General features: G+C 42.6%; 5 protein-coding genes across 9 annotated transcripts in view; 4 read left to right on the top strand and 1 right to left on the bottom strand.

The window, feature by feature from the left end:
* The window catches only part of LOC104809762 (patellin-2-like), a 3,269-nt gene extending 1,225 nt beyond the window's left edge, over positions 1–2,044 (top strand). The window contains exons 2-5 of the mRNA XM_010535839.2: positions 3–953; positions 1,054–1,181; positions 1,270–1,417; positions 1,549–2,044. Coding sequence (XP_010534141.1) covers positions 3–953; positions 1,054–1,181; positions 1,270–1,417; positions 1,549–1,803 — 1,482 coding nt within the window. The 3' untranslated portion in view covers positions 1,804–2,044. The remainder of the gene's footprint in view (positions 1–2; positions 954–1,053; positions 1,182–1,269; positions 1,418–1,548) is intronic.
* A 1,173-nt stretch (positions 2,045–3,217) lies between these two features.
* Positions 3,218–5,488, bottom strand: LOC104809730 (patellin-3-like). The gene is made up of 4 exons (XM_010535796.2): positions 4,340–5,488; positions 4,015–4,139; positions 3,781–3,931; positions 3,218–3,693 (listed from the first exon to the last, which is right to left on the bottom strand). The coding sequence occupies exons 1-4, from the start codon at positions 5,366–5,368 to the stop codon at positions 3,442–3,444; spliced, it is 1,557 nt and encodes a 518-aa protein (XP_010534098.1). The 5' UTR covers positions 5,369–5,488; the 3' UTR covers positions 3,218–3,441.
* A 478-nt stretch (positions 5,489–5,966) lies between these two features.
* On the top strand, positions 5,967–7,236 carry LOC104809727 (MICOS complex subunit Mic10-like). Of its 2 annotated transcripts, none has more exons than XM_010535789.1 (3): positions 5,967–6,192; positions 6,394–6,572; positions 7,032–7,236. In XM_010535789.1, exons 1-3 carry the CDS (start codon positions 6,060–6,062, stop codon positions 7,044–7,046), a joined length of 327 nt encoding a protein of 108 aa, XP_010534091.1. In that variant the 5' UTR covers positions 5,967–6,059; the 3' UTR covers positions 7,047–7,236. The 2 variants fall into 2 exon arrangements, with proteins under 2 accessions (XP_010534091.1, XP_010534092.1); XM_010535790.2 differs by having other exon boundaries at positions 5,972–6,192; positions 6,415–6,572; positions 7,032–7,232.
* A 136-nt stretch (positions 7,237–7,372) lies between these two features.
* Positions 7,373–10,512, top strand: LOC104809729 (E3 ubiquitin-protein ligase RNF170). Of its 4 annotated transcripts, none has more exons than XM_010535795.1 (6): positions 7,373–7,603; positions 8,221–8,420; positions 8,929–9,030; positions 9,252–9,303; positions 9,395–9,530; positions 10,274–10,512. In XM_010535795.1, the coding sequence occupies exons 1-5, from the start codon at positions 7,513–7,515 to the stop codon at positions 9,505–9,507; spliced, it is 558 nt and encodes a 185-aa protein (XP_010534097.1). In that variant the 5' UTR covers positions 7,373–7,512; the 3' UTR covers positions 9,508–9,530; positions 10,274–10,512. The 4 variants fall into 4 exon arrangements, with proteins under 4 accessions (XP_010534097.1, XP_010534095.1, XP_010534094.1 ...); XM_010535793.1 differs by having other exon boundaries at positions 9,963–10,325; XM_010535792.1 differs by having other exon boundaries at positions 9,679–10,325.
* Positions 10,513–11,745: 1,233 nt separating this feature from the next.
* The window catches only part of LOC104809726 (receptor-like protein kinase HSL1), a 4,612-nt gene continuing 1,336 nt past the window's right edge, over positions 11,746–15,021 (top strand). Inside the window, exons 1-2 of the mRNA XM_010535788.1 lie at positions 11,746–12,246; positions 12,751–15,007. Coding sequence (XP_010534090.1) covers positions 12,777–15,007 — 2,231 coding nt within the window. The 5' untranslated portion in view covers positions 11,746–12,246; positions 12,751–12,776. The remainder of the gene's footprint in view (positions 12,247–12,750; positions 15,008–15,021) is intronic.

Below are 15,021 nucleotides of genomic sequence, written 5' to 3'. Positions count from 1 at the left end.
AGGAGAAGCCGGCGGATCCAGCGCCGGCTGAGACAAAGAAGGATAAACCGGCATCTCCAGCGGCCACCGAGACCAAGAAGGAGGAGAAACCGGTGGCTCAGGTGATCACCGAGACTAAGAAGGAAGAGAAAACGGCGACTCCGGCGCCGGTGGAGAAACCGGCGGCTCAGGTGCCCACCGAGACTAAGCCGGCGGAGAAACCGGCGGCTCCGGTGGAGACCAAGCCGGCGGAGAAATCGGCCGCTCAGGTGACCATCGAGACTAAGAAGGAAGAGAAACCGGCGCCCGAGGATGCCAAGCCGGCGGAATCGTCGGCCATAACGATCGAGAAAGCCTTCGCCGCAGATGAGGATGGGGCGAAGACCGTGGAGGCGATCGAGGAGACAATCGTGCCTGTCTCTGCTCCGGAGACCGCCGCCGCGGATGCCGCGAAATTGGAGGAGCAGGTGGAGCCGGAGGAGGTGTCCATCTGGGGAGTCCCTCTCCTGCAGGACGAGAGAAGCGACGTTGTCCTCCTCAAATTCCTCAGGGCTCGTGACTTCAAGGTCAAGGAAGCCTTCGCGATGCTCAAAAACACCGTCCGTTGGCGCAAAGAGAACAATATCGACGAGCTTGTCGGAGAGGATCTCGAAGGAACCGAGTTCGAGAAGATTGTGTTCGCCCACGGCATGGACAAGCAAGGACATGTGGTGATCTACAGCGCCTACAGTGAGTTCCAGAACAAGGAACTGTTTTCAGACAAGGAGAAGCTGAACAAGTTCCTGAAATGGAGGATTCAGTTCCAAGAGAAATGCGTGAGGGCTCTTGATTTCAGCCCGTCCGAGAAGTCGTCGTTCGTGTTCGTCAGCGACTTCAGGAACGCTCCTGGGCTCGGCAAGAGGGCTCTCTGGCAGTTTATCAAACGCGCCGTCAAGCAGTTCGAGGACAACTACCCTGAATTCTCTGCCAAAGAGGTACATAACCTTTGATCAATCTCTTAGAGCGTTTATCAGGAATACACGGTGAGTTCTTGCTATGGGTTGTCTCAATTTGTTGTTTGTTTTGTAATTTCAGCTGTTCATCAACGTTCCGTGGTGGTACATTCCTTACTACAGAACCTTCGGATCGATCGTGACATCAGCCAGGACAAAGAGCAAGATGGTCCTTGCCGGTCCATCCAAATCGGCCGACACCATTTTCAAGTACACCATTTTGATCAGTTCCTTGTGTAATTGCAATGTTTTGTGAATACTCTTTGACCTTAAACGCTCCTTCTGTCGGTCCAAACAGATGCATAGCGCCTGAGCAAGTCCCTGTTAAGTACGGCGGATTGAGCAAAGAGAGCCTGACTAAGAGAATCTTCTCCGCTGAAGTGACCGTCACAGAGACCATTGTTAAATCCGCAGCCAAATACACCATCGATTTGCCTGCTTCCGAGGTATAAATATACTATATTTCTCAACCATTTCACTGCATATGATATTTTGCATTGTAACATACTGTTTGTGATGAATTGCCACTCATATTAACCCGGAATTGATGAATGGGTTGATGGTTGGATTTTGGCAGGCATGCACTCTGACATGGGAGCTTAGGGTTCTGGGGTCAGACGTGAGCTACGGAGCTCAGTTCGAGCCAAGCACCGAGGGAAGCTACACGGTGATCGTCTCCAAGAATCGAAAGCTCGGTTTAACAGATGAACCAGTGATAACCGATTCTTTCAAGGTGGGTGAACCGGGAAAGGTCGTGATAACAATCGATAACCAGAGCTCCAAGAAGAAGAAGCTGCTCTACAGGTTCAAAACCCATTCCTGTTCTGATTGAATCTGAGAGCATATGTCATATGATCAGCCCAATGAGGGGGGAAATTGTTTTTCTTTTTCTTTTTTTGGTTCTTTGGGGAATGTTTATTAATTTAATTTAGTTTATGTAATATTTGTAACTCAAAAGGGTGGGTTGGGTTTTGGTCTTTGTTCATTCATGATCACGGGTTTGCTTTGTGGATGCTTATGAAGAAGGGTGTTTGTGTGTGTGAACAAAAGAAATCTATTTGTTTCATTGAATATCCTTTATCTTTGATAACCACCACTTATCGTACAGATTGCGTAAATTTAGTGTATATATTGATCGTGTATGCATTATGATAGTGTGTGTGTATATATATGCTTAGACATATGTTGATTTTGTCGCATGGAAGAAGATGGAACAGGTGGTCCGTGCTTTGCCTCTAATCATTTTCTCCATTTCGAGTGCTTTTCCATTAAAATCCTCACCAACCCACATTATATATCATACATAGATTTCATTCACTGTAGGATCTAAACAAAACAAATACCAGATCCTGTTTTATAGATACATACATATGTAAGTTGCTTGTGACGCAAATCCCGGAATCACATGATATGTCATACATAGATTCCATTGTCTATGTAACGGGTGAAGCCTTGATGGAAGAAGAAATAACGAGAGAGTGGGCCCTCACGTTGAAAAAATGTCATCTATTACTATACTTTGTTGTGGATCAGGCTAGATGTAGGGGGAATAAATCAAATGAAATAATAGAGGAAGAGGAGGAGAAAAGGACAGAGATAAGACTGTTAGATACGCAAATTAATGAAACACAAAATAGAGACATGGCAGAGACCACACCCCATCCATGTGGGCATGTGCTCCCCCCTTGCGATAAGTTTTGTTAGCAATATGCAGCTTCTTATTTGCAATTTCACCTTACACATTCTTCTATTGTATTTATATTTGACATCATACACGATGCATTTTCTTAGTGTTTTTTATGTCTCCCAAAATTCATGTAACTATGTGTGTTATATATCTTCAATAATGTTGGAATATATATTCATAATGTAGACAAACAACCTAACACAATCCGCCAAGAAATTGAAAGCTAAACAAACAAAGACTTTCCAAAAGAAATGCAGGGTGGCTAAAACAAGCACTTGCAATGATACATGTACACATATGTCTATTATATATGTGTCATGAACGTGAACATGCATATAGACACATTAAAATGAATTGGAGTTCTCATAATGAATGGTGGTCCGGATCCTGATTTGAAAAAACAAAACAAAACAAGAGGGACAGACATGCGTGGACCGACACAACTCAAACTGCTATTAATGAATGACTGCATACAGGTACAGGCATGTGCTTCTTCATCACATCCTCCTCATCATATATATCTTTTTCTTTCTTATGGAATAATTAATTAATGATTCCTAAAAAAATTCACGCAACTGCTTGCACAAGGCAACAATTTAGTGACAAAGGTCTCCACCCAATGTCTAATCTTCAGAATACAATTCTATCATGGAAGGGCAGGAATTTGAGACGACATTTAATCACACCAAAATGTACACGAGGACAAAACAACCACACCATAATATATACAAACACACAATTAAGTCTCTTCTCACTCGTGTGCTGGGAAGATTTAATAAATGATCAGACGAAAGGTTTAACCTTGAACCTGTAAAGGAGCTTCTTCTTCTTAGGGGTCGCGTTGTCGACTGTGAGAAGGACCTTGCCCAGCTGGGTGACTTTGAAGCAATGGCTAACCACAGGCTCGTCGGATGGAACCATCTTCCTCGGCTTCTGAATGACCATCGTGTACGCACCGCTCGCCTCTGGCACAAACTCAGCCGTGTAGCTCACCTCCCACCCCACCACCCTTATCTCCCACACCATCTCACATTTCTGCACCATTTCATTAACTATATATTATATACTTCTCATGTGGTGGGTTTACAAAGATAAGATCCCACGTATCTCGTGCGTACGAACCTCGTATATTATTATCTCCACCGTTTGCTTTGTTCCTGGCTTGACCGTGATCTCGGTCGCTGGATCAGCCATGGTGAAGTCTGGGTTGCAGTCACATGAATCTACACTAAGTCCTCCGTATTGTATAGGAACTTGCTCCGGCGATATGTATCTATCCCCCCATCATCAAACCAGCATAATTAAGAATAAGTTTTAAGAACAAAAAAAAAAAAACTCGAAAAATCTCGCGCTTACTTGAAAAGGGTTTGCGCTGATCTTGATGGACCAGCAAACACGAGCTTGCTCTTTGATCTCGGTGTCATGAACGGGCTGATCATTGTGTAAAACGCAAGGTACCACCACGGAACATTGATAAAGGCCTGACGGCATTCAACCAAAACCAGAGATTCAACAAAGACCGGTCATCAAAACGCCTGAATTCAAACTAGTGTAATCTAGTGCACAGCTGAAAAACGTAAAGAATTCAATCAAAGAGCACCATTGCATCCCCAGATTAATTTGACCAGAAGCATAAACGCATCCAATGAACCACAAGATCTGCAGCAACATCTCCAAGTACCTGTTTGAAGACAAACTCAGGATAGTTGTCCTGAAGCAACTGAACAGCTTTCTTTGTCGCCAATCTAAGCTCTGTCTTCCCCAATCCCGGAGAATTCTTCATGTCATTGACCTGAAATATCGTGGAAACTCCTCCCGGGCTAAAATCGAGCTTCCTTATACTCTTCTCCAAGAACTGAATCCTCGTCCTCAAGAAATTTTTCCTCTTTTCTTCATCTCCGAACGTCTTGTGGTAAAGCTCCTTGTTTTGGAACTCTCCGTACACGTTGTAACACACAGGGTGACCTTCACGGTCGTGTCCGTCCATGAAGACGACCTTGTCCAGATCGTCCACCATGTCTTCCTCCACGAGTTCGTCGATCTTGAAGTCTCTTCGCCACTGAATCGTGTTCTTGAGCATCGTGAAGGAGTCTTTCACCTTGAAATCCCTCGCTCGAAGGAATTTCAGCAAGACGACGTCGCTTCGTTCGTCTTTGAGCAGATGAATCCCCCAGATGGAGAGTTCCTCTGGTGTACCGTCTTCGGGGTTAGGGCTTGCCCCAAACTGGTGATTGTTCAGAGCATCTCTTACAAGCTGTTTCAGTTCGTCCAGAGATTTGCTCTCGGAATCGGACAGATCCGAAGGCTTGTTGCTTTCTTCCTTGAACGATCCCAGATTCTGAGGAATCATATTCTTCTTCTCTTCATCGACGCCCGCCGGAGCTTCCTTCTCCGCCGCCTCTCCGCCGCGCTCTTCTTTCTCCAACACCGCCCCGAGCGAAATGTCATCCGCCTCCGCCGCCGCTCCCGTCACCTGCGGAGGCGGTTGCTCCGCCACTTCTGTCTGAGTCTCTGGACGAGGCGCATCGGTTCCGTCTTCCGGGGCGGAGGTGGTCTCCGGAGACGACTCAGCCGCTTTCACCGGGGCATCAGTTTCCGTTGGCTGGGCCTCTTGAGTAGGAGAACCGGATTCATGCGACGGAGGTTGAAAGGAAGATGGCTGAATTTCCGCATTATCCGGTGCCGGAGGGGTGGTGGAATGCTCTGCCATTTACGTGGGTTTGTTTTGGTTTCCTAATTCGGCCTTTTTCCTTAGAAAAAACGAAGACAGAGAGAAACTGAGAAAGTGTCGAAAGTGTTGAGATCAAAGGGTAGAATGGTCACGCGACGTGCTGGAATTTGGCGCTGCTGTCACAAGCGTGTGACGACCCCTGCTCATGAGTCACCATAATTGTATTTTTTTTTTAATTTCTTTCTACTCATGATTTCCAAATTAAATATCTGAAAATTGGAATCCAATGATGAATTACAACTTTTTATTTTTATTTTTCCATTTGTTTATCACGAAAAGAAAATTCCCCATTAAAAATAAAAATTGCTTTGGGTTTTGCTGAATAAAAAGTCAAATGTGTTAGTTTCATGACGCATAATTCAGACCTAATGCGTTGCAATAATATGGAGGGAAAAGAAAGGTGTCGTAATGATATAGGCTGTTCATGAACATGTTCATCCGTTGTCTCCTCCTGGTAAAAGGGGAAAAGCCCAGTTTGTAAACTTACGAGGCCCAACACGTTGGGCTCAGTTTGTAGCCCAATATCTCAGAAGGAAGGAACATATCAGGCCCAAGCCTCTTCCTTTTGCACAAACCCTTTGGGACGAAACAATTAATCCGGGAATCGGAGAAGCAGAAGAGCAAAATCGCGAAGGCGGAAGAGGAATTCGGAGAATCTAATCGGAAGAAAATGGCAGAGAAGAAGGAGACGGTGCCGCCGAAGTACGACGTCAACGCCAAGTGGGACGCCTGTCTGGATCTCACCGTCCGTCGCTTCGTCTACTCCTCTCTCGGCGGCGCCTTCGCCGGACTTCTCTTCTTCAGTTCGGTTTCTTCATTCTTTCCCCATTCGATTCTCTTGAAACCATCTATCTTGTGTTCCATAGGAGGTTTGCTTCGCTGGAAACATGACATGATTAGGTTCCGATGAAGAGATGCGAAATCTCTGCAATCTCTATTTAGAATTCAAAATCCGGTCTTCATTGCTCCTGGAAATGGGGATTTTGTTGTTGTTGTTGTTGAAGTGTATGGTGATTATGGATTAGGGAGCCCTGTGACGAGATGGGCATCAGTAGCTTTTGGGGCGGGGTTAGGTATTGGATCTGCTTACACCGATTGTTCCCGTGTTTTTGATGCACCTTCTTCTTCTCCATCTTCTGCCACTTTCACAGCTCCCAATAGTACGGATGTTTCTGAACCTCAGGTATGAACTTATGAACTCACTTTTCTGCTGCATTAATCTTTTCCCCGTAGCATACCCTCTTGAATCATTTTCCATTCTTTGCATTGTGGGTAAGTGAATTGGAAAAGTGATGCTGAAACTAGGAAGGGTTTGATTGAAATCAAACCTACGTTTTTCATGTTCGACTTTTGTAAGGAAGCTTGAAACTTTTGTGGGATGACAATGCAATTCCATTCAGAGGAGGGTATTGTATTTGCATCTGCTTATAGAATGCAGGTCTCAAAGGCATCGTTAACATAAAGCACTAGTCTTTATCTCCGGGCATAGTTGTCTCGTGGTTGGGGTGCATGTTCTCTGTCGCCCTGTAACTTCTAACTATACAGATCATCCATACTCTAGTGGTTTTGCTTCTTCACATATATATCACTTTGTTTTATATTCCGGAGAACATTGAATAGTTGTTGTTCTTGTTGATTGCAGGGTGCGAACCAGTAGAATGCGGTTTGAAAGCTGAAGTTAGGCCAAAACCTGGATCATGTGTTGAGAACAAGCCAGTGTAAACCTTGTTTTGACTTTGAAATCTAAATGCACAGAACTCTCAAGCATTCTGTTTCAGTTTTAATTTGTATCGGAAAAAACGCACAGAAGAATAATTTCCTCAGCTCAGTTGGGTTGTGCATATGTTTCTTGCTGATCTCAATATATGGCTTCGTTTTAAGGTTTCTTTCTTGCACACTCCTAAACGACTGCGTTTTGTCCTCTTTGTGCGCAAACGCAGTAGTAAACGGCGTCGTTCTCCTAAACGACCATACAATAAACGGTACCGTTTCTGCAAGAAAGCGCACGAAATCACGTGGGTCCCATAGCAGGGCGAACATCGGTTTTCTGAATTCCATGGAAAAATCGACGAAGAGATCATAGTGGCAGCATCGGAGACGACGAGAGGAAGGGGAACACGAAAATGGAGAAACCGCCGGAGAACGATTTTTGCTCGATATGCCATGGCCATTTCAACGTTCCTTGCCAAGCCAATTGCTCTCACTGGTTTTGCGGTTCGCCTCCCCATTCTTCTTCATAATCCATTTTGGTTTCGTCCCTCTTGAATCTAATACCATTTAGTTGCTGCGAAATCAGGCGATTCTTTTCGTTCATTCAATACGATTGTTAGATTTAGGTTTTATTTTGTTTGGAACCAAGTTCGTGGGTTCAGAACGGTGTTTCGTGTCTTCCTCTTTGTTAAATTATTGCTTTCGAACCTCCTTGTTTCTCGAGTTGAAATCACAATCGGTTCTGTGTTCGCGCAAATTTTTGCTTTGCCAGCTGACATTTGCCTTAAGACGTGTCCTGTTCAACGTGGTTTCTCTGCTTAATGTTTCTACGAACTGTACTCTTGAATGTTGAAATTTGGCATTCGGTTTTTATTAATCCATTTCTCTTCACGGGATTCCGACCTGCTTATAACCAGTTTCTTCCGGGCACTTTGTCTGTTAAAATCTGCGTCGTAAGGTATATGTTTTGTCTAAGTTCGGGTTGATGGGATACTTTGTCTGGAATTTCCGATACAATGTTTGCTAAATTTTCACTGAAGCACATAAGTTCCCTCATCTTTGTACATTGACATTGTTAATTTAGTGAATGTCTTGTTAACTTCTTTTTCAACTTGTTATAGGAAATTGCATTATGCTTGTTTGGCGTCATGGGTCTATGCTACAATCATGTAAATGCCCATTGTGCCGCCGTCCAATTACTTTGCTGGTTCCTACGGAGGATTCTCTGAGGGAGCGTGATGACTCTTCAGTTGCTGAGATTCTTGGTAATATTGAAACGTACAACCGACTCTTTGGCGGGCATTCCAGTAGTTTTGTTCAGGTATGTATTTCGTCCTTTCCTGTTGTTTTTGCGTTCATGCCGAAGAGATTGGTAAAGTATGATTAACCTTCTTTGTCAAAGTCTTCCTTTCTGCTTCTGTCAACTTGTTCTGTTGTGTTTTCTAGTTATGTATTTGCAGTTATTGTTCGAAAGAAAATTGGATGGGCCTTATGATGGATGGCTTTATAGAGCCATTTCCTCTTGTATTTTGGGTTCTTATAAGTGGTTGTTGTAAGCTTTGTTCTCACCATTAAAAAAATGGTGGGCTTATACGACTATGGACTCCATCGTATTCAAAAAGTTACTCTTCAAGTTGTTGTTGGCTAGAGTTTTTGATAGTATATTTTGGTTTTCTAGCTGTTTTCAGCCATGTCAATATGCTCCTGCAAAAGAAATCACTTACTATTTGAGTTTGATAAGAATTTCATGCATCTCATGAGTCTAATATTTTGAGCAAATGTAGAGTGTCACCATTGTCTCTAATGTTAGAATCTAATTTTCCATGCAGAGGATGCGAGACCTGCCCTTCTTACTGCGGAGGTTGTTGCGAGAAATGATGGATCCACAAAGAACACTTCCACTTGTCATTAGAGCTCGTGTCTATTTTGCAGTTAAGTTTTCATACTTTTTCGGATGTTGTCCATCACTGTCATTGGTGGAAAACTCGGGTTGGAAGGAGTAATAATGGAGGCTTTACAGGCGTTGTTATCTTGGTTTTTACTTTGACCATCTTTTTCTTACAACTTGCTTGCACCAGAAAATAACTCATTTATTTACTCAGTAAACTTAAAAAGTGCTGTTACGAAGGCTAATTCCTTGCTGTGGATGCAGATGATACTCAGTGCGATTTATATAATCAGTCCAGTAGATGTCATTCCAGAAGGTAAAACTCATTGTTTTCATCTCTTGAATTAACACTGTCGCTGTTTTCTCAACAAACTTGGTGACCGTCTGTATATATCTATTTTCCGTAGGAATTCTGGGAATAGTCGGTTTACTGGATGATCTGCTCATCGTCCTACTTTGTTTTCTTCATGTTGCTGCTCTGTACCGTTCTGTTCTATATTTCCGACACGGAGGCTCGTGATGAATCGGGGAATCATACTACAGGTTTGTTCAAGTAGGAAGGAAGAGAGATGATGGCTATCTTCTTCTAGTTGTCAATTATGAGTTGGCTATTTTTACTGAAGAAAATTGATATCTCATAGAATAGTGCCTTAATTTCTTTTTTTTAATCCTCAAATCAATTTATACTCAGGCATGGCATGCATTAGGATCCACCCACCATAATTGAGAGACCACAGTCCAAAATAGCTTAAGTCCTTTTGACCAATCTCTAGTGGGATTTCTACATCCTTCCTAGGTGGTGGTGGTCCCTGATGGTTTTGATCTATAGCTGTTTGAAAATTCTGGGATAAGCCTTGTGACTCAAGTCATCTTTCCACTTGGTTTTTTTTTTTGGGTTAAAGCGTCTGTTCACTTGTTACTGGTACAAATACATTTCCTTGCTGAAACTTGGATTTTATTTATTTTTTTACACAGAATGAATCATCAAGTTGTAGATTTCTTGGGAAAACCATGAAGACAAAATCTTTCAACTAGGATATATGTCTAGAGAGATATCAGATAGGATTAGGACCACACTCTTGTCTCTCTCCACATGTACATGTACACGTGTGGATTCTGTTCACACGTAACTACACGCATCGCATTATGCATTTGCACACACAAACTTCTTTGTGGATGTGTAAATATTTACTAGTCTGAAAGAGACTTTGCTTTTGCTCCACTGAATTCATAAACACTTGTATTCGTTATATGCTCACAACATTTTGTTTACCGCCCTTTGTTAGGGGTCGGGGCAATCGGACAGCGATATCAGTAAATGGTCGATTTCTTGATTTATACTGCTTGGTTATATCCATTGGCTGCTTCTTAGACTTAAGTTTTTTTTTTTTGAAAAAAAATATGATATATTGATCATGAAGAGGGAGGGAAAAGTATTATATGAGTCTATGAGAGGTCTCTGTGATGACTGAGTTCTGTTGAAGCAGAGAGATGGCATATTTCATATCCAAGGGTTGATTTTGTCAAATGTGTAGCAAGGGAATATGAGAAGAGCTCACCATCCAGAGGATTAGTGCCTACAGATTCTTATTTACTTTGGTAAAGAACTTGGCATCATCTCTCTACGCAAAAAAAAATAAACATTTCATTTTCTGTGGGGAAAATCCCAAAAAATGATATGATTCGACATTGAATATCTTATATTATCATAATATTGAAAACTTATGAAAGCATGCTTGTTACTGTTATGAAAGTTTGTGTTTGTATAGTTCATAAATACGTGTAGATTCGGAGCATGCGGAGACGTAGAAGAGGACGACCATTCATTCAATATCAAACTTCACTTGGAATGGAAGGGTAATTCTACGCAAAGCATTTTCTTCTTCTTTTTCATGGCTTTAATTTGTGCGTAAGGAATATTAACATCGCACCAACCAAATGCCTAACCACTTTGATTTCATCCGAATGGCTTGCTCGCCCTCGGTCATATTCCCCCCCATAAAAAAATCAACCCGGAAAAGGTTGTACGAATATCTTTTTATAAAAAAAAAAATAATCCAACTTCAAAATTTGGACATTTTAATTTATCTCCAGCTCTCAAAATGGCAACTAAAGCTGATATTATTCATTCCTCATCCATCGCAAGGGAGTTGCGTAAATACTTTTTTGGTCTTCCACTTCCACAGCCCCCTTTATTATTAGTTTTTTTAAGCATTATACAACAAACGCAATCTCATAATTCATGTGTTACTTCTTCGATTCCTTTGGAATTGGTCAAACCAAATAATTTTAACATTTGTTTTTTACAAGAGAATATATCTTTCAGATAATGACTTCTCATTTAGGGCCATAATTCTGTTGATTTTCGATGCAAGAGACAAATCTTACGTAAAACAACTTTGTGATGATCCTTTAATCTCCACATGCTCTCCCACGTCATCTAGAAATATCGGCTGAGAATACTATATTTTTCATGTTTATAAATCATTTTCTGCACAAAATCTGGGCATAATTATTAATTATCGGGGTTAATTCTACGCTTAACTAAAATAGAAGTCCCAAGAACAAAGATGCTTATGTCCATGTCAATGTAGTTAATGGTTTTATTACTTTGTTGACAAACAGATTAATGTTTTATCACTTTTCGTGATATGAATTATGTAAATTCGTTTTCGCAATTGTATTTCTTTCTCCCTCTATTATTGAATTATATCCATAAATATATTATAAACAGAGAGAGAGAGAGTAAGATAAATGTGTCATTCTCATTTCTTCTCCGTCTTCACCTCTCTCTCTCTCCCTCCCTCCCACTCTTATTCCTCGTGTTCGTCCTTCTCCGTGACTGTTCATTGAATCGCATCGTATTTTCTCGAGAACAGCGATTTGATTCCCATTCAATTCTTCGTCTTTTCCTCAAATCAGTTCATCCGAGTACGTAGTGGAAATCGGGGTTCTCCTCGTTTCGTTTTCCCCAGAAATTTTCCTGGGAAGTGGTAGAAAATCAGGTTACTTTTCTCGGCACCCAAACAAAAGTTTTCAGACAAAAGGCACTATCCTTTTCATCTCTGAAGCCCTCTCTTTCTGTCCTGGAAATCCTGAAAAATCTTTCTTCCTTGCTCCGTCCTCTGGATTTTGATTATAATCGCAAAATACAGCATCGTCTCTGCCCCAAAGACCCGCAAAGTTTCCTTAGGGTGACGCAAGAAAGATCTCTGACGATCCTTGAGCTTTTCGCAGATTTGTTCTCTTCCGTGCTCAGGTACGATTTTCAACTCTCTTCATGTTTTTGTCGTTTTGTCAAAGACGGGTCTGCTTTTTCTGGGATGGATTTGAAACCTAAACCCGCTCACGCACCTAGTTAATTACATACTCTTAATCCATGATTATTAAACATTAAAAGATCATTATACTGTAAAGAAAGCCTAAAAGTTAGATTCTGATATCTGCTTCGGATACACTGTTTTAAATACAATATTTAAATTAATATGTTGTGTATATATTATTATTACATGCGAGTGCTTTTGATTTTGATTGTCTAATCACCTTTTTGATGAATGATCCTTAGTTTACACTCGATTCCTCAATGTTTGGTATTTGATTTCTCTGTTTCCCGAAGGTTGTTTCCTTTTGGTCTAGTGAGTGACAGAAACACATCACTGGCTTTACTCCAAAGCAAATCATCATAAAATTGTTAACATGTACATTTTCTTTATAAGATAGGGTAATATTATAATAAATAATGCCTTTTTTTTCGTTCGTGCAGTGGTTGACTGTTGCTAGATATCCGAAATGACGAGAAGACCAGACCTTCGTGCTGCTGTCGTAACTGCCACGCTTCTCCTCTCGATTTTCCTGCCGTCTGTTTGCTCCGCCGCCGGAGAAACAGAATCTCTGCTCCACTTCAAGTCCCGCCTCGTTGACCCTCTCAACGCTCTCGAGTCATGGAAACCCTCCGCCTCGCCCTGTCTGTTCCACGGCGTCAAATGTCACCCATTCTCCGGCGAAGTCGTCGAGATCTCTCTCGCCAACAAATCTCTCTCCGGCTCCATTTCTCCGGTGATCTTTACCTTGAGAAGTCTCTCCACTCTACGGCTTCCTTTGAATTCCATCTCCGGGATGATCCCGCTGGCGATTGTCGACTGTACCAGTCTCAGGGTCCTCAACCTATCCTCCAATCGACTCTCCGGGAAGGTTCCGGACCTTTCACCTCTGAAAAGCCTCGAGATTCTCGACCTCTCGAAGAATTTCTTGGTCGGAGAGTTTCAGAGTTGGATAGGCAATCTGACTCAACTAGTTTCGCTCGGACTGGGCAACAATCATTACGAAGTAGGTGAGATTCCTGAGAGTATTGGGAATTTGAAGAACTTGACTTGGCTATTCTTGGCGCATTCACACTTACAGGGGCAGATTCCGGAATCGATCTTCGATCTGATATCTCTCGATACTTTTGATATCTCGAGGAATGCGATTTCCGGGGATTTCCCGTCGTCAATTACAAGATTGGTGAACCTCACCAAGATTGAGTTCTACCACAACAGACTCACCGGAGAAATCCCCCAAAGGATCGGAGAGCTGACCCGCTTGCGCGAACTGGATATCTCCTCGAATCTGATGAGTGGTGCATTGCCTCAGGAGATTGCGAATTTAAAGGAGCTAAGGGTTTTCGAGTGCCACGAGAACAACTTTTCCGGCGAGTTTCCATCTGGGTTCGGGGATCTGCGTCACCTTACTTCGCTTTCCATCTACAGGAACAACTTCTCTGGTGAATTTCCGGCCAACATCGGTCGGTTCTCTCCCCTGAACACAATCGATATCTCCGAGAATGGGTTCTCCGGTCCGTTTCCTGCGTTCTTATGCAAGAACAAAAAGTTGCAATTTTTGCTAGCTCTGCAGAACAAATTTTTCGGCGAGTTCCCTACATCCTACGCCGATTGCAAATCCCTCGTGAGGCTCCGGATCAACAATAATAGTCTCTCTGGACGTATTCCGGATGCGTTCTGGGCTCTTCCTCAAGCTAAGATGGTCGATCTAAGCGATAATGGTTTCACCGGAGAGATTTCTCCTTCAATCGGGTTTTCGGAAGAACTGAACCAACTGTTTTTGCACAACAACAAGTTTTCCGGCCAAATTCCTCATGAATTCGGAAAGCTGGCCAACTTAGAGAGACTCTATCTGAGTAGCAACGAGTTCTCTGGCCAAATTCCGGCAAAACTTGGAGATTTAAGACAATTATCGTCTCTGCATCTTGAAATTAACTCGCTTACAGGGTCGATCCCTCAGGAACTGGCGAACTGTGTCCGACTTGTCGATCTGAATCTCGCTCGAAACTCATTAACTGGTGAAATCCCCTGTGTTCTGTCACAGGTGAATTCTCTGAACTCGCTGAATCTCTCATACAACCTTCTTACAGGCTCGATCCCTGAGAATCTAGTGAAGTTGAAGTTGAGTTCCATTGATTTGTCTGAAAATCAATTGACTGGAAGAATACCGCTGGATCTTTTAGCGGTGGGAGGAGCAGCCGCGTTCTTTGGAAATGAGAAACTATGTGTCGATGATTTGATCACAAAAACCAATGAGAGCTCTGGTTTGAACATCTGTGGCAGCAGCCACCATGCACAAAAGGGAGACTTTCGCGTAAAATTGTTTGTGTTCTTGGCACTAGCCTCCGGCCTGATCGCTTTCATGTCAGGATTTTCCATAGTGTATTGTAGAAACGTGAAGGTTCGCCAACTTGACATGGAAAGCAGCGATCTTGATGCAGATGCAAAATGGAAAATCGCGTCTTTCCATCAACTCGAGTTTGATGCAGAAGAGATCTGCAGATTGAAGGAGGATCATGTCATTGGGGTTGGAAGCGCGGGAAAAGTGTACAGAGTTGACCTGAAGAAGAACCGAGGAACAGTGGCAGTAAAGTGGCTGAGGAGAGAAGATGCTAAAGGGTCAGATGTCTCAATTGCAGAAATGGAGATTCTTGGGAGCATAAGGCACAGAAATATACTGAAGTTATATGCTTGCCTGATCGGAATTATGAGTT

This window comes from Tarenaya hassleriana, unplaced genomic scaffold (assembly GCF_000463585.1).
Source record: "Tarenaya hassleriana unplaced genomic scaffold, ASM46358v1 Cleome163, whole genome shotgun sequence".
NCBI classification, from domain to species: domain Eukaryota; kingdom Viridiplantae; phylum Streptophyta; class Magnoliopsida; order Brassicales; family Cleomaceae; genus Tarenaya; species Tarenaya hassleriana.
Note: the sequence above shows the minus strand (reverse complement) of the source record. Positions and strands in the feature narration are given on the sequence as shown.